General features: G+C 45.4%; 1 protein-coding gene across 1 annotated transcript in view; it reads right to left on the bottom strand.

The window, feature by feature from the left end:
• The window catches only part of LOC132828944 (solute carrier family 46 member 2-like), a 38,557-nt gene extending 26,133 nt beyond the window's left edge, over positions 1–12,424 (bottom strand). The window contains exon 1 of the mRNA XM_060846161.1: positions 11,212–12,424. Within this exon, the coding sequence (XP_060702144.1) occupies positions 11,212–12,193 (982 nt within the window). The 5' untranslated portion in view covers positions 12,194–12,424. The remainder of the gene's footprint in view (positions 1–11,211) is intronic.
• Positions 12,425–23,474: the final 11,050 nt, after the last annotated feature.

Consider the following 23,474-nt stretch of genomic DNA (forward strand, 5'->3'; position numbering starts at 1 on the left):
CCTAACCTGCTGTGCTTTAACCAGCAACACATTTTCAGCTGTGATCTCCAGCATCTGCAGACCTCATTTTTTACCCTGAGAAAAGGAATGAACAATCTCCAGGTTTGCAGATGACATAAAATCAGGTTAAAAGGCAAGTGGTGAGCAATGCTCCCTCTAAGCTGTGTAGCCACTCCGATGTTCCATGCAATGTCATGCCAATCATGGCATTGACATTCCAATTCCAGAAATCATTGGCACATACAACCCTTGCAATCCATGCAACTCGTAAGAGAATTAGAGGGGCCACAGTTGGTGTGGATGACATAAGGAGTGTGCAGAGGGATATAGACAGGTTAAATGGGTGGACAAAATGTTGGTATGTAACATGGGGAAATGTGAGGTCATGCACTTTGGCAGGAAGAATAGCAGAGCTGCATATTATTTAAATGGAGAATGGCTGCATAAAGCTGGAGGGAAACACAAAACAAAAAAATAAAAAAACTGCAGAAGTTGGAAATCTGAAACACAAACAGAAATTGCTGGAGAAATCTGGCAGATCTGGCGGGATCTGTTTCAGTTCTGAAATAGGCTCACTGAACCCATACTGTTTCAGTTCTGAAATAGGCTCACTGAACCCAAACTGTTTCAGTTCTGAAATTCAATTGCAATTCTGAAGAAGAGTCACTGGATCCAAAACATTAACTCTGTTTATCTCTCCACAGATAATTCCAGACTTGCTGAGTTTCTGCAGCAATCTCTCCTTGTTTCAGAATTGAGGGATTTGTGAGTTTTCATCGATGAATCATATAAAGCTAAGTTCAGCAGGTGAAGGTCAATGGAATGTTGGCCATTATTTCTTATTAAAACTTAGAAAGGGAGAGAGAACCTGCACAGTTACCGCCTTTGCTGTTTGAATTCGTGTATCGCTGGACATCGGAGTGCATCTGGGAAAATTAACAAACAGTGAAATTCACAACTAATCTTGGAGGAACTGTTGGGGGAAGTTCACAGCACAGAATCAGATAAGTTAATTGTTGTTTTAAGTCTGTCCAAGAGAAAGGCTGCAGTAGTGAGTATAGTGGGTTCTTTCTTGAATATATGTTTTTGGAGATAAGACTCCTGATTAAACTTAAAATATAAACCATTGCTGTTAATTTAACCTAGGGCAGTGTTTGTAGAGGAATAAGACGGTGTTATTTTCTAGGTATGTAGATTGTGAAGGAGCAAAAATGGCCTTTGCAGTGATATGTACTTCTTGTCAGATGTGGGAATTAAGAGAGTTTAAGGGTTACTGCGGATTATATCTGCCATAAATGCTGTTGGATGCAAATCTTATCAGTTCGAGTGGATCGGTTGGAGAGACAGATAGAAGCGATGAGGAATTTGCAACAGCAACAGTATGTGATGGATGGCAGTTATAGGAAAAGGGGAAAGTCTCAGATACAGTCACATAGATGGGTTAACTCGAGGAAGGATGAGAGAGGTTGGCACCTAGGGCAGGAGTCTTTTGTGGATATTCCCATTTCAAACAGGTATGCTGTTTTGGAAAATGTAGGGGGAGATGGATTCTCAGGGGAACGTAGCACAAACAGCCAAGTTCCTGGTATTGAGACTGGCTCTAATGCAACGAGGGATACGTCAGTTTCCAAGAGATCAATTCTGTTAGAGGATTCTCTAGTCCGAGGTACAGACAGACGTTTCTGTGGCCAGCAGAGAAAAAGCAGAATGGTGTGTTGTTTCCCTGGTGCCAGGATCCAGAGAGGGTGCACAATGTTCTCACGGGGGAGAGGGACCAGCAAGAGGTCATTGTCCACATTGGAACCAGCGATATAGGAAGGGAAAAGGTTGAGATTCTGAAAGGAGATTACAGAGAGTTAGGCAGGAATTTAAAAAGGAGGTCCTCAAGGGTAGTAATATCTGGACTACTCCCAGTGCTACGAGCTAGTGAGGGCAGGAATAGAAGGATAGAGCAGATAAATGCATGGCTGAGGAGCTGAGGAGCTGGTGTATGGGAGAAGGATTCACATTTTTGGATCATTCGAATCTCTTTTGGGGTAGAAGTGACCTGTACAAGAAGGATGGATTGCACCTAAATTGGAAGGGGACTAATACAGTGGCAGGGAAATTTGCTAGAACTGCTTGGGAGGATTTAAACTAGTAATGCTGGGGGGGGGGGCACCCAGGGAGATAGTGAGGAAAGAGATCGATCTGAGACGGGTACAGCTGAGAACAGAAGTGAGTCAAACAGTCAGGGCAGGCAGGGACAAGGAGGACTGATAAATTAAACTGCATTTATTTCAATGCAAGAGGCCTAACAGGGAAGGCAGATGAACTCAGGGCATGGTTAGGAACATGGGACTGGGATATCATAGCAATTACAGAAACGTGGCTCAGGGATGGGCAGGACTGGCAGCTTAATGTTCCAGAATACAAATGCTACAGGAAGGATAGAAAGGGAGCCAAGAGAGGAGGGGGAGTGGCATTTTTGATAAGGGATAGCATTACAGCTGTGCTGAGGGAGGATATTCCTGAAATTACATCCAGGGAAGTTATTTGGGTGGAACTGAGAAATAAGAAAGGGATGATAACCTTATTCGGATTGTATTATAGCCCCACCCAATAGTCAGAGGGAAATTGAGAAACAAACTTGTAAGGAGATCTCAGCTATCTCTAACAATAATAGGGCAATTATGGTCGGGGATTTTAACTTTCCAAATATCGACTGGGGCTGGCATAGTGTAAAAGGTTTAGATGGAGATGGAAAGTGTGTACAAGACAATTTTCTGATTCAGTATGTGGATGTACCTACTAGAGAAGGTGCAAACTTGACCTACTCTTGGGAAATAAGGCAGGGCAGGTTACTGAGGTGTCAGTGGGGGAGCACTTTGGGGTCAGCGACCATAATTCTATTCGTTTTAAAATAGTGATGGAAAAGGATAGACCAGATCTAAAAGTTGAAGTTCTAAATTGGAGAAAGGCCAATTTTGACGATATTAGGCAAGAACTTTCGAAAGCTGATTGGAGGCAGATGTTCGCAGGTAAAGGGACGGCTGGAAATTGGGAAGCCTTCAGAAATGAGATAACAAGAATCCAGAGACAGTATATTCCTGTCAGGGTGAAAGGGAAGGCTAGTAGGTATAGGGAATGCTGGATGACTAAAGAAATTGAGGGTTTGGTTAAGAAAAAGAAGGAAGCATATGTCAGGTATAGACAGGATAGATTAGATTAGATTACTTACAGTGTGGAAACAGGCCCTTCGGCCCAACAAGTCCACACCGACCCGCCGAAGCACAACCCACCCATACCCCTATATTTACCCCTTACCCAACACTACGGGCAATTTAGCATGGCCAATTCACCTGACCCGCACATCATTGGACTGTGGGAGGAAACCGGAGCACCCGGAGGAAACCCACGCAGACACGGGGAGAATGTGCAAACTCCACACAGTCAGTCGCCTGAGTCGGGAATTGAACCCGGGTCTCAGGCGCTGTGAGGCAGCAGTGCTAACCACTGTGCCACCATGCCACCCGATAGATCGAGTGAATCCTTAGAAGAGTATAAAGAAAGTAGGAGTATACTTAAGAGGGAAATCAGGAGGGCAAAATGGGGACATGAGATAGCTTTGGCAAATAGAATTAAGGAGAATCCAAAGGATTTTTACATATATATTAAGAACAAAAGGGTAACTAGGGAGAGAATAGGGCCCCTCAAAGATCAGCAAGGCGGCCTTTGTGTGGAGCAAAAGAAAATGGAGGAGATACTAAATGAATATTTTGCATCAGTATTTACTGTGGAAAAGGATATGAAAGAGATAGACTGTAGGGAAATAGATGGTGACATCTTGCAAAATGTCCAGATTACAGAGGAGGAAGTGCTGGATGTCTTGAAACGGTTAAAAGTGGGAAGTCCCCAGGACCTGATCAGGTGTACCCGAGAACTCTGAGCGAAGCTAGAGAAGTGATTGCTGGGCCACTCACTGAGATATTTGTATCATCGATAGTCACAGGTGAGGTTGGTAAACGTGGTGCCACTGTTTAAGAAGGGTGGTTAAGACAAGCCAGGGAACTATAGGCCAGTGAGTCTGACCTCAGTGGTGAGCAAGTTGTTGGAGGGAATCCTGAGGGACAGGATGTACATGTATTTGGAAAGGCAAGGACTGGTTCGGGATAGTCAACATGGCTTTGTGCGTGGGAAATCATGTCTCACAAACTTGATTGAGTTTTTTGAAGAAGTAACAAAGAAGATTGATGAGGGCAGAGCAGTAGATGTGATCTATATGGACTTCAGTAAGGCATTCGACAAGGTTCCCCATGGGAGACTGATTAGTAAGTTTAGACCTCAAGGAATACAGGGAGAACTAGCCAATTGGATACAGAACTGGCTCAAAGGTAGAAGACAGAGGGTGGTGGTGGAGGGTTGTTTTTCAGACTGGAGGCCTGTGACCAGTGGAGCGCCACAAGGATCGGTTCTGGGCCCTCTACTTTTTATCATTTACATAAATGATTTGGATGCGAGCATAAGAGGTCCAGTTAGTAAGTTTGCAGATGACACCAAAATTGGAGGCATAGTGGACAGTGAAGAGGGTTACCTCAGATTACAATAGGATCTGGACCAGATGGGCTAATGGGCTAAGAAGTGGCAGAGGGAGTTTAATTCAGGTAAATGTGAGATGCTGCATTTTGGGAAAGCAAATCTTAGCAGGACTTATACACTTAATGGAAAGGTTCTAGGGAGTGTTGCTGAACAAAGAGACCTTGGAGTACAGGTTCATAGCTCCTTGAAAGTGGAGTCGCAGGTAGATAGGATAGTGAAGGCAGCATTTGGTATGCTTTCCTTTATTGGTCAGAGTATTGAGTACAGGAGTTGGGAGATCATGTTGTAGCTGTACAGGGCATTGGTTAGGCCACAGTTGGAATATTGCGTGCAATTCTGGTCTCCTTCCTATCGGAAAGATGTTGTGAAACTTGAAAGGGTTCAGAAAAGATTTACAAGGATGTTGCCAGGGTTGGAGGATCTGAGCTACAGGGGGAGGCTGAACATGCTGGGGCTGTTTTCCCTGGAGCATCGGAGGCTGAGGGGTGACCTTATAGAGGTTTACAAAATTATGAGGGGCATGGATAGGATAAATAGACAAGCCTTTTCCCTGGGGTCAGGGAGGCCAGAACTAGAGGGCATAGGTTTAGGGTGAGAGGGGAAAGATGTAAAAGGGACCTAAGGGGCAACTTTTTCATGCAGAGGGTGGTACATGTATGGAATGAGCTGCCAGAGGATGTGGTGGAGGCTGGTACAATTACAACATTTAAGAGGCATTTGGATGCGTGTATGAATAGGAAGGGTTTGGAGGGATATGGGCCGGGTGCTGGCAGGTGGGACTAGATTGGGTTGGGATATCTGGTCGGCATGGATGGGTTGGACTGAAGGGTCTGTTTCCGTGCTGTACATCTCTATGACTCTATGACTCTATAACTACTATAAACAGTTTTGTGTCACTTATTTAAGAAAACACATACCAGCATTGGAGACAGTCCAGAGAGGTCACGAGGTTGACTCTGGGTATGGAGGGACTGCCTTATGAGGAGAAGTTGAGTAGATTGGGCCTATATTCATTGGAGTTTAGTAGAATGAGAGGTGACATTATTGAAACGCATCAGACTCTTAAAGGAATTGACAGAATTGATGTGGAAAAGTTGTCTCCTTTTGTGGGCAGTCTCGGACCAGAGGGCATAACCTCAGAGTAAAGAGTCATCTGCTTACAACAGAGGATGAGGAGGAATTTCTTCTGTCAGGTGGTAATGAATCTATGGAATTCGGGGGGTTGTCAAGGCTGTTTTGTTATGTATATTCAAGGCTGACAGATTTTTAACCACAAAGGGAATTAAATCCTATGGTTATAAGGCAGGAAAGTGGAGTTGAGGATTATCAAATCAGCCATGATCTCATTGAAGGGTAGGGAAGATTTGAATGGCCTACTTCTGTTTCCTACATTTTATGGTCTTATGGAGGGAGAAAGACCAATTATTAAATTTTATGGGCATCAAGGAGTCTGGGGAGAAAGCAGAAATGAGCTAAAGGATCAGCAATGATCATACTGACTGGCAGAACAAGCTCAATAGCCTACTCTGCCCCCTAGTTGCTAGGAGGAATCTTGTTCAATCCCACAAATAGCTGCAAATCATGAAATGGAAGGGAGTAACTCAAGAAATTTACATTCACTAAAGAAGTGATACTGAGTCAATTGTTGGAACTAAGGGTTAATAAGTGCCAGGTCTTGATAGACTTTATTCCAGGGTCTTAAAAGAAGTGGTTAGTGAGAGCATTGGTTTTAATTTTCCAAAAATTCCTTGATTCAAGAATGGTTACACCAGATTGGAAAATTTTTCTTCAAAACGTGAAGGAGGCAAACGAGGAACCTACAGGTCAGTTAGCTTGACAGGGAAAATGTTAGAGGCTATTCTTAAAGAACTTATAATCGTGCACTCACATAACATCAAGGCAATTAGGCAGAATCACCATGGTTTTGTCCAAGGGAAACCATATTTGATCAATCTGTTGGAGATCTTTGAGGGAGTAACACCCACTGCAGATAAAGGAGAACCAGGGGATATACTGTACAGTGTATTTAGATTTTCAGGAGGCCTTTGATGAGGTGTCACATCAAACATTCTTCAGGAAAATAAAAGCTCATGGTGTAGGAGCTAACATGGGAAGAACAGCTGGCTAACAGTGGGCACAAATAGGTCAGCTTCTGCTTGGGAACATGTTAGAAATGGTGTGTCACAGTGAACAGTACTGGCCTTGGGAAATGTGAGAAAGCATGAGATTGTCCATTTTGACAGGAAAAAAAGAAGCATTTTATCTAATTTTTAAAAAAATCTCACATGAGATGAGGGTATTGCTGATTGGCCAGCATTTACTGCCCATCTCTAATTGCCTTTGAGGAGGTGGTGGTGAACTGCAGGGCATGTGCTGTAGGTAGACTCAACATTTTGTTTGTCCCTCTCAGTTTCTCCTGCTCTTAAACTCTCTGGGGATAATGGAGGAAGTGAGGACTGCAGATGCTGCAGATCCAAGTCGAAGAAAAGGACAGAAGGTCAGGCAGTATCCGAGGAGCAGCAGAGTCGACGTTTTGGGAAAAAACCCTTTATCAGGAACTCATCAAGATTCCTGATGAAGAGCTTACGCTCGAAACATCAACTCTCCTGCTCCTCGGATGCTGCCTGACCTGTTGTGCTTTTCCAGCATCACACTTTTCACCCCTGGGGATAATGCCCTACATTTAAGTAAGGCAAGACCTAGTAACATACATGTGGTGGGGGGGGGAGGTGCGCAGTGGCGGTGGGAGGGATTTGTGGGCAACGTTGCTGCTGCCATGAGAGGGAAGACTAGGCAAGGTTATTCCTCGAGATTGGGAGCTGCAGGCTGGGGTGAGGGGTAAGCCAATAGTGAAGAGGCCAACAGTATCTGCAAGGTGGGATATGGTAAAGTGTGGATGGGAGGGTCATGTGGGAGAGGAGGTTTGTTCATGGTTAGAAGCCCCCTGGCTTCAAGGGAGAGGCACTGAATGACCATATCTGGCATAGTCTCCACCTGGAAGTCAGTGCGAGTACCTGGTGAGTTCAGCTCAATACTGTGAAGAACCTCCATGCTGATTTGATTCATTATTGCCACATGTATCTAGCTACAATGAAAGGTTTAGTTTTGCATACAGTACAGGAGGATCATACCATACAATACAACAGTGAAGAATACAACGTTATAAAATTATAACTGGGGTGGGCAGGGTCTTTGATGATGTTGGCTGTCTTCCTGAGGTAGCAGGAAATACAGATGGAGTCAATGGATGGACGGTTGGCTCTGGTGATGGACTGGGCATGATGTAGCAGCAAACAGCATCTCAGGACACCAGCTGCATGCAGCCCTTGTCCATGGACATTGGCATCCCCTCATGACCATCTCTCTTAAGTACCCGCTCTGGAAGCACAGCGCTACAATTAAGGACATGGTGGCAACTAACACTGAAAGGCTGCTGCAGAGATAGTTTGTCACAGGGTGGGGCACCCAGTTCACTCACTTAGTGCCTACCTGCATGACCTGCCCTACCCTGCTGTGCCAATTAGCACAGTCACATGACCAGGCAGTCTGCCTTGTTGCTGAGCTGTCCTCAGGGTATGGGTTAAAAATGTGTTGCTGGAAAAGCGCAGCAGGTCAGGCAGCATCCAAGGAGCAGGAAATTCGACGTTTCGGGCATAAGCCCTTCATCAGGAATGAGGAAAGTGTGTCCAGCAGGCTAAGATAAAAGGTAGGGAGGAGGGACTTGGGGGAGGGGCGATGGAGATATGATAGATGGAAGGAGGTCAAGGTGAGGGTGATAGGCCGGAGTGGGGTGGGGGTGGAGAGGTCAGGAAGAAGATTGCAGGTTAGGAGGGCGGTGCTGAGTTCGAGGGATTCGACTGAGACAAGGTGGGGGAGGGGAAATGAGGAAACTGGAGAAATCTGAGTTCATCCCTTGTGGTTGGAGGGTTCCCAGGCAGAAGATGAAGCGCTCTTCCTCCAATCGTCGTGTTGTTATGGTCTGGCGATGGAGGAGTCCAAGGACCTGCATGTTCTTGGTGGAGTGGGAGGGGGAGTTAAAGTTAGAGTGGTTGGGTTGTTTGGTCCGGGTGTCCCAGAGGTGTTCTCTGAAACGTTCTGCAAGTAGGCGGCCTGTCTCCCCAATATAGAGGAGGCCACATCGGGTGCAGTGGATGCAATAGATGATGTGTGTGGAGGTGCAGGTGAATTTGTGGCGGATATGGAAACGTTCGGGATAAGGCGTTGGGGACCGGGGAAGCGAAAATCATGGAGGTGGAGGGCATGGGTGGTGTCCCAAACGTATCCGCCATATCGGCGCTGCCTTGTGCTCCCACGAGGAGGTTGAACAGTTCATCCACTTTACCAACACCTCCCCGACCTCAAATTCACCTGGACCGTCTCAGACTCCTCCCTCCTCTTCCTAGACCTTTCCATTTCTATCTCGGGCGACCGAATCAACACAGACATCTATTATAAACCGACTGACTCCCACAGCTACCTAGACTACACCTCCTCCCACCCTGCCCCCTGTAAAAACGCCATCCCATATTCCCAATTCCTTCGTCTCCGCCGCATCTGCTCCCAGGAGGACCAATTCCAACACCGCACAACCCAGATGGCCTCCTTCTTCAAGGATTGCAGATTCTCCCCAGACGCGATCGACGATGCCCTCCACCGCATCTCCTCCACTTCCCGCTCCTCTGCCCTTGAGCCCCGCCCCTCCAATCACCACCAGGACAGAACCCCACTGGTTCTCACCTACCACCCCACCAACCTCCGTATACAGCGTATCATCCGCCGTCATTTCCGCCACCTCCAAACGGACCCCACCACCACGGATATATTTCCCTCCCCTCCCCTATCTGCGTTCCGAAAAGACCACTCCCTCCGTGACTCCCTCGTCAGGTCCACACCCCCCACCAACCCAACCTCCAATCCCGGCACCTTCCCCTGCAACCGCAGGAAATGCAAAACTTGTGCCCACACCTTCTCCCTTACTTCCCTCCAAGGCCCCAAGGGATCCTTCCATATCCGCCACAAATTCACCTGCACCTCCACACACATCATCTATTGCATCTGCTGCACCCGATGTGGCCTCCTCGATATTGGGGAGACAGGCCGCCTACTTGCGGAACGTTTCAGAGAACTCCTCTGAGACACCCGGACCAACCAACCCAACCACCCCGTGGCTCAACACTTTAACTCCCCCTCCCACTCCACCAAGGACATGCAGGTCCTTGGACTCCTCCATCGCCAGACCATAACAACACAACGGTTGGAGGAAGAGCGCCTCATCTTCCGCCTGGGAACCCTCCAACCACAAGGGATGAACTCAGATTTCTCCAGTTTCCTCATTTCCCCTCCCCCTACCTTGTCTCAGTCGAATCCCTCGAACTCAGCACCACCTTCCTAACCTGCAATCTTCTTCCTGACCTCCCCACCCCCACCCCAATCCAGCCTATCACCCTCACCTTGACCACCTTCCACCTATCGCATCTCCATCGCCCCTCCCCAAGTCCCTCCTCCCTACCTTTTATCTTAGCCTGCTGGACACACTTTCCTCATTCCTGATGAAGGGCTTATGCCCGAAACGTCGAATTTCCTGTTCCTTGGATGCTGCCTGCCCTGCTGCGCTTTTCCAGCAACACATTTTCAGCTCTGATCTCCAGCATCTGCAGACCTCACTTTCCCCTCAGGGTAGGGGTGGAAATCTTGCACCTCAAATGCCATTTGTGATTTGTGACTGCGTTTGGAATGCTGAACTAATCTCCACGAGAGATAAACAATCATAAAACCTTTTTAAATCCTGTAATACTGATGGCATCAGGCAGATTAATGACTCAATAGTGAATATTAGACAAATACTTGAACCCGTGATCTCAAATTTGCCTTTTGATTCATCCTCAACATGTGGGAATGTTGACAGAGCCAGGACCCTCAATCTGAATCACGTCAAGGGAGCTATACGTCAACAGTGTAACATAATTTAACATTTCATAATGTCAAAACATCACAAAGTTTATCACTTGGGGTTTGACAATAATCCAAGTGTTTTACTGAAGCCAATTCACAAATTACAAAACTGACTGACTTTAAGTTCGCACTTGAACTCACCCAAAGGATTACTAATAAGACAGGAAACTGCACTTGTCGTTCGGATTTTCCTGTATTTAGATTCCAGGCAACCGTATAAATGGCCCTCTACTCTCAATCTTGCATCTTTTCTTTACCTCATTGCTATTTTTTTCTAAATATTTGATTAAATATTGACTTTAATTACCATTACTCCTAGACCTTTACTCGGAGGAGGTGGTGTAGTCGTGGTATTGTCACGAGATTAGTAATCCAGTGCCTGAGCTCAGGGCTTCAAAGTCTGCCACAGCAGATGGTGAAAGTTGAATTCAATTGAAAATTAGGAATCAGAAGTTAGCTTAATTGAAACCAGTGTCAAGTATTGCAACAAAACCCCATCAGATTCACAAATCCCTTTCAGGGAAGGGAATCTGCCCTCCCCCCATATGTGGTCTGGCCTACATTTCATTCCAAATCTACGTCAATGTGGTTGGATTTTAAGCTGGATAATAAGTACTGGCCTAGCCCGTGACTTGAGAATAATTCTTATCTGCAGTGATTAAAGGGAAGTGCAATACTTACCAATGAAATACACCGAGCTCCTCCTCACAAAGGCCATGGTGATGAATCCAGCCGTATTGGAGATGATGCCCATCAACACCAGGGACGGGTCGCTCAGCCATTTGGAGAGGATGAGGACTCCGAGGAAGCTGGTCAGAAACATGACATAGCAGGCAGCGTTCCCATAGCCCACCCAGACCGCATGCCAGCTCAAAGGGGGCTTCAGGACAAAGATTTTGATGATGTTCTCACCACCAGTCACTCCAAAATCATACAGGAGGTAGCAGATAAAGAGAAGCACTATCTGTGCGTTGTATCTCTTCGGGCTAGGGTCATTCACCTCTGTGCGGAGCTGACGTTGTGGCTGAACAGGAGGATAACGGAGGATAAATGCTGAATACAGCAGACTTAGTAAGTACAGTACCAGGCACAGGCAGATCAGTAAGATCCCATGTTGGTTATTAACTTTCATCAAAAAGAAGTGGCCGGATGCCAGGCTGCCAATGAATCCAGCCATCCCTGATGCCACCTCCAGCATATTTAACCTCAGACTGCGTTTGGCTGGTTCTGACCTCAGGGCTGTGATGGCATTAATCCCACTCCAGTACGCTGGGAATCCTCCAGCCAACCCATTAATCACAGCCGAGCCGAACATCACATTGACCGGCAGCTGGAAAATGTGGGTGAACAGCAGCAAAAGCCTTCCCAGCAGGTAGCCCAGTAATGGCACGACCAGCAGCACCTTCTGGCCTTGCCGATCTGCCCACTTTCCCAACAGCACTGTGGTCAGTAAGGGGGCCAACGAGTAGATCATGTTGTAAATCATGTAGAATCTGGCCACTTCCTTCTGGACCAGATCACTGTTCCCAGCCACTGTCCTATTTAGCTGGTCATAAACCTCCATCAGCAGTGCTGTATCAAAGAGGGAATTGGCCACATTGGTAACAACCACCACTGGCTCCACGTAGCTCAACAGAGAGTTCATATCAACACCCAAAACCATCTCTACCACTCAACGCCTGCTGTGCATCAGACTCTGTAAACGGCAGAGGTGACTGCCTCCTGGACAAGATACTGTCCCTGGATCAGACACTCTCCGGGACCAGACACTGCTCCTGGATCAGACACAGCCCCTGAACAAGATACTGTCCCTGGATCACATGCAGATGTACAGAAGACTCGAGCCTTGCATCAGACTCCGTCCCTGGCAAGACTCTGGGCTCCAGTAATCTCTCCACTTGGGATTCAGTTTATAAACCTCACGCACAGAAGTGTATCTGTTTTCTGTTGAATTCTGCATGCAAATTAGGAAACTCCCTCTTGGCAGTTGGTTCTCTTTAATATTAGTCACTGATGAGGAACTGGTTCGGTATGACGAATTGTAAGCATGAAAAAGGAAAGGCAGTTTCTCTCACACAGTGGTTTAGTGGCTAAATCTAAATCTGCACAACTGAAAACAAAGTACTTGCTACTTTGCCAACTTTAAAAACTATTCTATTATTAATGAATTATTATGATCCCCGTGGAGATTTAGGAGCTAATTTCCCAAGTAATCAGCAGAAAGGATAATTTCACATTTGATCACTTTTACTGTATGAAACACACTAAAATGAATATAGATTAGACATTGCTTAATAGGGCACAAATACATCGAATGCAAGAGAAGTCACTTTCACATTAATTGACAAATAAGTTAAGATGCATCTTACAACACCTTTCTCTGCATACCACGCTTTTGGCAGATGTATAATATTACAAGAACAAATCTAATATTGCCCTGGACACTCTGGCAGGCTAACTGCTCCCTCCCACACTAAATTGTAACTTCATTGTTCTTTGAAATTCATTCCTTTCAGCGCCTGCCTCTCCCAGACTTAACTTTCACCAGAAAGACTCACCTTTGGCAGTTTGTTGCTTCTTAAATCTCCGAACAACCCATCTGTTCTTCCCCCTTACTTTGAAACAGTAAGTAAACTCACAGGAATTCTGCTTCCCCATAACCATTTCTCTCTCCCTCTGTTCCACAATTTAACTGTCACTTGATTTTACCAACTTTTGATTGTACTCTATGCAACCAAGTGATGTGGGGACGTCTCAGAGCTAGGCTCTTTCTGGAATTTCCAATTTTACTTTAAGTTAAAGGAGATATTTTGAAACATGCCCATCTAGTATTCACAATATAATTGATTCTGTGCCTGCACTGTTGTGTGAACTTTCTTCCCAGGAGCTAGTAACAGTTTTGATATAATTCAGGGACGTGCTAGACCAATACAGAGGATTCCTGAAGAAGGGCTCATGCCCGAAATGTCGATTCTCCTGCTCTTTGGATGCTGCCTGACCTGCTGCGCTTTTCCAGCAACACAGTTTCAGCTCAGAGGATAGTTAACCATCGGGGATCTGATGTCACGTGCCAGTCAAATTAGGTTTCCTTCCCTAAAATCAGTTAGGTTTTTACAACAACCTTGGCCTCTTTTACTGATGCCACTTGTTTTATTTCCCCGTTTTTACACTGATTTCTAATCAGAAACTGCTGGGTTATATTTAACTACCTGGTAACTAAATAACTCCATTATCTGTATAGCTGCAAAACTTATTTTGGCTAATCATTTACAACGTTCATAGGGCCGACATGGAACACAGGAATAGGAGAGGAACATACAGCCTTTTGAACTTTTCCGCTTTTCAATCAGGTCAGAGTCAACTGGAATGTGAACCCGACTCACCTGTCTGAGTTCCAGAATCACTAACATGCTTTGCCTATGACAAACCCACTAATTGCAGTTTTTAAGATGTTTACAGTTTTAAAGAGTGATGTACACTGTATCCTCTGCATGAAGAAGTGTTTTTACAACACAGCTGAACAGTCATTCACCTTAAAACCTTCAGGTTTAAGACTCTGAAGGTTTTTGTCCCTTGTTCCAGAGCAAACCTCTACAAGGGGGAGAAGTTCCTCTCTTAACGCTATATAATCTTTTAATTACCCTAAACACCTTGATTTGATAATCCCTAAGTCTTCGATATTCAAAGATATATGACTCAATCATGTTAACAGCAGGAGGCCATTCAACCCCTCAAGCCTGTACAATCATTTAATATCATGATTGACTGATCATGGCCTGAGCTTCACATTTCTTTGTTAATGAAGAATCTATCTACATTTGCCTTAAAACCAGTGAATGACCCTGCCTTTACTGCTCTCTAGAAGTGAGGATTTCAAAGACTCACTATCAAAGAGTCATAGGGATGTACAGCATGGAAACAGACCTTTCGGTCCAACCCGTCCATGCTGACCAGATATCCCAACCCAATCTACTCCCACCTGCCAGCACCCAGTCCATATCTCTCCAAACCCTTCCTATTCATATATCCATCCAAATGCCTCTTAAATGTTGCAATTGTACCAGCCTCCACCACACCCTCTGGCAGCTCATTCCATGCACGTACCACCCTCTGTGTGAAAAGGTTGCCCCTTAGGTCTCTTTTATATCTTTCCCCTCTCACCCTAAACCTATGCCCTCTAGTTCTGGACTCCCTGACCCCAGGAAAAGACTGTGTCTATTTATCCTATCCATGCCCATCATAATTTTGTAAACCTCTATAAGGTCACCCCTCAACCTCTGATGCACCAGGGAAAATAGCCCCAGCCTGTTCAGCCTCTCCCTATAGCTCAGATACTCCAACCCTGGCAACATCCTTGTAAATCTTTTCTGAACCCTTTCAAGTTTCACAACATCTTTCCGATAGGAAGGAGACCAGAACTGCACACAATATTCCAACAGTGGCTCAACCAATGTCCTGTACAGTCGCAACATGACCTCCCAATTCCTGTACTGAATACTCTGACCAATAAAGGAAAGCATACCAACTGCTGCCTTCACTATCCTATCTACCTGCGACTCCACTTTCAAGGAGCTATGAACCTGCACTCCAAGGTCTCTTTGTTCAACAACACCCCTAGGACCTTACCATTAAGTGTATAAGTCCTGCTAAGATTTGCTTTCCCAAAATGCAGCACCTCGCATTTATCTGAATTAAACTCCATCTGCCACTTCTCAGCCCATTGGCCCATATCGTCCACATCCTGTTGTAATCTGAGGTTACCCTCTTCGCTGTTCACTACACTTCCAATTTTGGTGTCATCTGCAAACTTACTAACTGTTATGCTCGCATCCAAATCATTTATGTAAATGACAAAAAGTAGAAGGCCCAGCACTGATCCTTGTGGCACTCCACTGGTCACAGGCCTCCAGTCTGAAAAACTACCCTCCACCACCACCCTCTGTCTTCTACCTTTGAGCCAGTTCTGTATCCAAATGGCTAGTTCTCCCTGTATTCCATGAGATCTAAACTTGCTAATCAGTCTCCATGGGGAACCTTGTCGAACGCCTTACTGAAGTCCATGTAGATCGCATCTACTGCTCTGCCTGCATCAATCTTCTTTGTTACTTCTTCAAAAATCTCAATCAAGGTTGTGAGACATGATTTCCCACGCACAAAGCCATGTTGACTATTCCTAATCAGTCCTTGCCTTTCCAAATACTTGTACATTCTGTCCCTCAGGATTCCCTCCAACAACTTGCTCACCACTGAGGTCAGGCTCACCGGTCTATAGTTCCCTGGCTTGTCTTTAGCACCCTTCTTATACAGTGGCACCACGTTTACCAACCTCCAGTTTTCTGGCACCTCACCTGTGACTATCGATGATACAAATATCTCAGCAAAAGGCCCAGCAATCACTTCTCTAGCTTCCCACAGAGTTCTCGGGTACACCTGATCAGGTCCTGTGGATTTATCCACCTTTAACCATTTCAAGACATCCAGCACTTCCTCCTCTGTAATCTGGACATTTTGCAAGATGTAACCATCTATTTCCCTACAGTCTATATCTTCCATATCCTTTTCCACAGTAAATGCTGATCGTCTGAGAGAAAAACATTTCCCTCATCTTCATTTAAAATGTGTGACCTCATATTTTTAAATTGTGAGCCTTAGCCCGAATCTCTTTGACAATTCCTCCCAGAATTCACTCTGTTAAATCCTCTCATCATCTTATGTGTTTCAACAAGGTGACCTCTCATTTTTCTAAAGTCCAAGAGATACAGCCTGGACTGTCCAAAGTCTTCTCATCAGCTACCCCCTCATCCCAGGAAGCAGTCAATGAACTGTATTGGAACGGCTATTGATGGAGTCAAATCCTCTATTTGACTAGAGTGTCCACAGTGCTCAAGATGTTGTCTCACCAACTGAAGCACCACTTGTATAATACATAACCACCATCTTATATTTGCCTTCCTAATAACTTGATGTATCTGCAGACAAATGTTTTGAGAGTTGTGGTCTAAGTGAGCTAGCTGTATAATATATGTAATATACACACACATATAATATATAGCATATATTGTGTGTGTGTATATGTGTGTGTGTATATATATATATATATATATATATACTGGTGTCATTGACTCTGCACTAGACACTGTCCAAGTCAGTCTCTCCTTTCTGATGTGAGGTGGCCAGGCACTGACTGCAGTTGGGATCTAACCAGAGCTTTATGAAAACTCCATGCAGCCAACTCAAAGTTGTTCACCAACTCCCATTACAGCTCTAGACAGGTTGGCTCAGCAGCCAGCAATCTTACTTTTGTTTCACAAGGTTTCAGGTTTAAATCCTACTCAGAGCTTGAGTGTAAAACATAAGAACATAAGAGCTAGGAGCAGGAGTGCGCCATCCGGCCCTTCGAGCTTGCTCTGCCAGTCAATAAGATCGTGGCTGATTTCTTCATGGACTCAGATCCACCCGCGCTCTCACTATATCCCTTAACTCCTTTATCGTTCAAAAAAATCTACCTTAGCTTTAAAAACGCTTACTGAAGTAGCGTCAACTACTTCACTGAGCAGGGAATTCCATAGATTTACAATTGTGTGTGTGTGTGTGTGTGTGTGTGTGTGCGTGTGCGTGTGTGTGTGTGTGTGTGTAGTGCAATGGTGATCACCTGTAGTGTGACATGAACCCAAGGTCCCGGTTGAGGCCATCCCGATGAATACCGAACTTGGCTATCAGCCTCTACTCGGCCACTTTGCATTGCAAATACAAATAGAACAATACAGCACAGAACAGGCCTTTCGGCCCACAATGTTGTGCCAAACATTTGTCCGAGCATAAGCACCTATCCATGTACCTATCCAATTGCCGCATAAAGGTCACCAATGATTCTGACTCTGCCACTCCCACAGGCAGGGCATTCCATGCCTCCACCACTCTCTGGGTAAAGAACCTACCCCTGACATCCCACCTGATACCTTCCACCCTTCACCTTAAATTTATGCCCCCTTGTAAAACTCTCTTGTACCCGGGGGAAAAGTCTCTGACTGTCTACTCTATCTATTCCCCTGATCATCTTATAAACCTCTATCAAGTCACCCCTTATCCTTCTCCATTCCAATGAGAAAAGGCCTAGCACTTTCAACCTATCCTCGTACGACCTATTCTCCATTCCAGGCAACCCTCTGCACCCTCTCCAAAGCTTCCACATCTTTCCTAAAATGAGGCAACCAGAACTGCACACAGTACTCCAAATGTGGCCTTACCAAGGTCCTATACAGCTGCAACATCACCTCACGACTCTTGAATTCAATCCCTCTGCTAATGAACACTAATACACCATAGGCCTTCTTACAAGCTTTATCCACCTGAGTGGCAATTTCAAAGATCTATGAACAAAGACCCCTAGATCCCTCTGCTCCTCCACCTTACTAAGAACCCTACCATTAACCCTGTATTCCGCATTCTTATTTGTCCTTCCAAAATGGACAACCTCAAACTTGACGGGTTGAATTCCATCTGCCACTCCTCAGCCCAGCTCTGCATCATATCTAAGTCCCTTTGCAGCTAACAACAGCCCTCCTCACTATCCACAACTCCACCTATCTTTGTATCATCTGCAAATTTACTGACCCACCCTTCGACTCCCTCTTCCAAGTCATTAATAAAAATGACAAACAGCAGAGGACCCAGAACTGACCCCTGCTGAACTCCACTTGTAACTGGGCTCCAGGCTGAATATTTACCATCTACCACCACTCTCTTTGTTGCCTGTCCTGAACATTGCCTTGGAGAATGGTCACCTGAAGGTCTGAGGTCTAAGGTCCCTGATGCTGAAGTGTTCCCCAACTGGGAGAGAACACCCCTGTCTGGCAATTCTTGTGCAGTGTCCATTCATCTGTTGTCATAATGTCTGCCTGGTCTCACCAATGTACCATGCCTCAGGGCATCCTTGCCTGCAGCGTATGAGATAGACACATTGGCTGGGTCACATGAGTTCAAGCTGCATTCATGGCTGGCGGTGTCCCCACGTATAACGGCGACATCCATGTCAACGCTCTGACACATCTTGCAGCAGCTGCCCTGACAGGATTGCTCGGTGTTGTGGTCGATGTGCAAACTGCCCAGCCTTCAGGACAATATTGACCACAGCTCTGTCATGGCAACCACTGCAAGATGTGTCAGAGTGTTGACACGGATGCCACCATTACATGTGGGGACACCACCCACCATGTACATGGCAAGTACTCATGGGACTTCACCAAGGTTGTCTATCTGATATGCTGCAGGCAAGGATGCCCTGAGGCATGGTACATTGGTGAAATTAAGCAGACAATACGACAATGGATGAATGGACACAATGCAACAATTGCCAGACAGGGATGTTCTCTCCCAGTCGTGGAACACTTCAGTAGTCAGGGCATTCGGCCTCGGATCTTCAGGTGACCATCGTCCAAGGTGGATACGTAACAACGCAGAGTGGCCAAGCAGAGGCTGATAGCCAAGTTCGGTACCCATGAGGATGGCCTCAACTGAGACCTTGGGTTCATGTTAGACTACAGGTGACCCCACTACACTATACACTCTTACATACAGACACAAGCACACTCACACTCTCTTACATACTCACACACTCACGCATGCACATGCTCTTTCTCAGACACACACACATCTACCCCCCCCCCCCCCACACCCATGTACACACCCTCTCACAGGCTTATAGTCCATTACACTCATGCACACTCTGTCACACTCATTCACACATTCTACCAATCGTGCATACAAGCAAACACACACTCTCACACTCACACACACACACACTCACACCCTCTCCCCCCCACACACGTATATACACATCGCTCTCTTCCTCCTTCCTTCCCATGCACGCACACCCACATATAACCCTATGGGGTGAATTAGCATTTGCAGATACATTCTATTTTGTTCACAAAGCACACAATCTGTCGGCAGTCAGTCCATATGACATTTTATCAATTCCTACTTTGGAAATAGAACCAGCCTGACTCAAGATTGGGATAGAGAAGACTGCAACCTCACACCTTATTGCATTGTCTAAGTTGCGATGTCACCTTATTTTCATAAAACCTTAAGTTATCTAGAGAATGTGACTTGACAACAGTTCTGGGATTTACACATTAATCAACTGAAACCTGCAACCCATTCTAATTGATGAAAGATTTAACAGCAAGTTAGTTTTGCTCAATATATCATTTCAGTTGCATGACACTGTGATCTTTCGCTATAAATTCTGTATCCTATGATCCTGCTCCACAGTTACCTGATGAAGGAGCACCGCTCTGAAAGCTAGTGCTTCCAAATAAACCTGTTGGACTATAACCCGGTGCTGTGTGATTTGTAACATATTATATACTGATGAATTCCCAACAAACCTTTATGACCCATCTTCCAGTATTGAAACCGTGATTCTTCTCCCTCCAAGCCTGTCTGTCATTTTATGTCTCTCTCTGTCATCATTAGGGAGGTATATTTACACAACTATAGACATTAACCTTTACTATAGATAATAACCTTACATGTAGACATTAACCCTTTTCAATCCAGGTTACTGCAATGTTGGTGTAAGCTGCCTACCAACAAATTCGCTGTTTTGTTTCATTAGCTGCAAAGCTTTTTGAGGTGCTCCATAACTGTGAAAGGTGCTAAAGATGCAAGTCCTTCATACAAGGAAGGTGAGGGACAGGTCATGCCTCACAAACCTTACTGATTTATTTGAGGATGTGACAAAACACATTGATGAAGGTAGAGCAGTAGATGTAATGTATATGGATTTTAGCAAGGCATTTGATAAGGTTCCCCATGGTAGGCTCATTAAGAAAGTCTGGCTGTCTGAATACAGAATTGACCTGCCCATAAATGACAGAGGGTGGTGGGAGATAGAAAGTATTCAGCCTGGAGTTCAGTGACCCAGTGGTGTTCTGCAGGGATCTACTCTGGGACCTCTGCTCTTTGTGCTTTTTATAAATGATTTGGATGAAGAGGTGGAAGGATGGGTTAGTAAGTTTGCTGATGACACAAAGGTCGATGGAGTGGTGGATAATGTGGAGGGTTGTTGTGGTTGCAATAGGACACTGACAGGATGCAGAGCTGGGCTGAGAAGTGGCAGCTGGAGTTCAACCTGGAGAAACATGAAGTGATTCATTTTGGAAGATGGAATTTGAATGCAGAATACAGGGTTAAAGGCAGGATTCTTGGCAGTGTGGAGGAACAGAGGGATCTTGGAGTCTACATCCACAGATCCCTCAAATTTGCCCCCAAATTGATATGGTTGTTACCTAGTTGTATGGTGTTTTGGCTTTCATTAGCAGGGGGATTGAGCTTAAGAGCCGTGTGGTTATGCTGCAGCTCTATAAAGCCCTAATTAGACCACAATTGAAATACTGTATTCAGTTAGATTACTTACTTACAGTGGTACAGTGTTGGCCCTTCGGCCCAACAAGTCCACACCGACCCTCCCATTCCCCTACATTTACCCTTCACCTAACACTATGGGCAATTTAGCATGGCCAATTCACCTAACCTGCACATCTTTGGACTGTGGGAGGAAGCCGGAGCACCCGGAGGAAATCCACACAGCCACAGGGAGAATGTGCAAATTCCACACAGACAGTTGCCCAAGGTGGGAATTGAACCCGGATCTCTGGAGCTGCGAGGCAGCAGGGCTAACCACTGTGCCACCATGCTGCCCCCCCCATTCTGGTCGTCTCATTATTGGAAGCATATGTAAGCTTCAGAGAGGGTGCAGTGGAGATTTACCGGGATGCTGCCTGGACTGGAGAGCTTGTCTTTTGAAGAAATGTTGAAGGAGCTAAGGCTTTTCTCATTGGAGTGAACACGGATGAGAGGTGACTTGATGGAGGTATACAGATGATGAGAGACATAGATAGAGTGGATAGCCAGAGACTTCTTCCCCACGGCAGAAATGGCAATCATGAGGGATCATAATGTTAAGGTAGTTGGAGGAAGAGTTAGAGAAGATGTCAGAGTTTTTTTTACACAGAGAGTGATGGGCATGTGGAATGCACTGTCAGCGGTGGTAGTAGAGTCAGAGACATTGGGGATATTTGAGCGACTCTTGGATAGGCACATGGAGGATAGTACAATGAAGGGTATGTAAGTTGGTCTGATCTTAGAGTAGGATAAAAGGTCAGCACAACATTGAGGGCCAAAGGGCCAGTACTCTGCTGTACAGTTCTATGTCCTACATAATGACATTGCCAAGGCAATGAGTCACAGAGATGAGTGTTCACAAGAGCAATGCAGTTGGCAGAATGATGGGACGTCCAGAGGACCCTAGCAGTTAAAGGGTTGCGGACTCCACTGACGGCCAGTTGAAGCTCCAGCTTTCCAAGGATTGGAAATACTCAGGAAATTGTCCAGATCTCTGCTTCATTACTTCATCTATTCGAGGCATCAGTGCAGTTTATAGGCTCCCTTGGAGTTGACCCTCCGATAGTGCAGCACACCTTCAGTACTGACCCTCTGACAGTTCGACACTCCCACAGTACTGATCCTCCAATAGTGCAGCACACCTTCAGTACTGACCCACCAAAGAACGACACATCCTCAGTACTGACTCTCATAGAATCCAGCACTCCCACAGCACTGATCCTCCGACAGTGTGGCACACACTCAATACCTACTCTCCAACAATGCAGCACTCCCTCAGCACTGACTCTCCGACAGTGCGGAGCACCCTCAATACTGACCCTCCGACAGTGCAGCAGTCCCTCAGTACTGACCCTCTGACAATTTAACATTCCCACAGTACTGATCCCCTGACAATGCAGCACAACCTCAGCACTGACCCTCCCACAGTGTGGCGCACCCTCAACACTGACCCTCCGAGAGTGTAGCACTCCCTTAGTATCGACCCTCTGACAGTGTGGGACACCCCCCAGTACTGACCCTTCAACATTGCGGCACTCCCTCCGTACTAACTCTCCCACCGTGCAGTGCTCCCTCAGTACTGACGCTCCCACAGCAAGGCAGTCCTTCAGTCCTGACCCTGTGCACTGAAAGGTTTTGTCTCAATGTTATGCTCATGTTTCAGATGACAGACCTGAACCCATGACCTCTGGCTCCAAGGCGTGAGCTCTCTCTATTACTAATTGATGTGAAGGAGATATTTCCTAATGGTCTGATTTCAATTGTAGGTCTTTCTTTCATGTCCTACTCATGTTGGTTTCATTTTTAGGATCCATTTAGTATTCAGGAATAAGAAGCAAGTGATGGAAATTTAATTTCAATTGTCCATATTTACAATGTTGTAACAACATTAAGTTTGTAAATGGCATGGTTAAGCCCAAATAGAGATTTTAAATCAACACTGAGTGAGGTAAAGCGAGCTAAGGAAGATTGGAAACTCAGTTAAAATAATTTATAGTGGATTCAACAACAATAATGTTTTCATGGATTAGTTCATTAAACTGGAATAAATATGCACTCCTTTATGAAATACATGCCCAGTGAAAAATGGGGTCCAACTGTGGTTAGCACACTGAGTAAAATGTAATGTTAGGTACCCAGAAGAGGCTCATTAAATTGTCAAATGAGTTAATAATGCTCTGGGTTGGGAGAATATTACAACCAACAACATCACCAAGAAAATTCTAACAAAGAAGGGAATGTGAGTGCAACTTAACAAGAGGCATAAAAACAGATGGTGTCATGTCCCAAGGGTATGTGGTTCGGAAGAGATTACTGAAGACAAAACTCAATGAAGGGAAATATCCAAAAATAATTATTCAGGATACAGCATGTCATCACACAGAAAAAAAAATGGGTTGATTAGGAAGAGTCAGCATAAATTTCTAAAGGGGAAATCACGTTGAACCAACTTGCTGGAGTATTGTGAAGGGGTAACAGAGAGTCTCAGGGTGGATCCAGGATCTCTCATGCTCTGTGAGACTCAGCACAACATC

Source organism: Hemiscyllium ocellatum, chromosome 28 (genome assembly GCF_020745735.1).
Source record: "Hemiscyllium ocellatum isolate sHemOce1 chromosome 28, sHemOce1.pat.X.cur, whole genome shotgun sequence".
Taxonomy (NCBI): Eukaryota; Metazoa; Chordata; class Chondrichthyes; order Orectolobiformes; family Hemiscylliidae; genus Hemiscyllium; species Hemiscyllium ocellatum.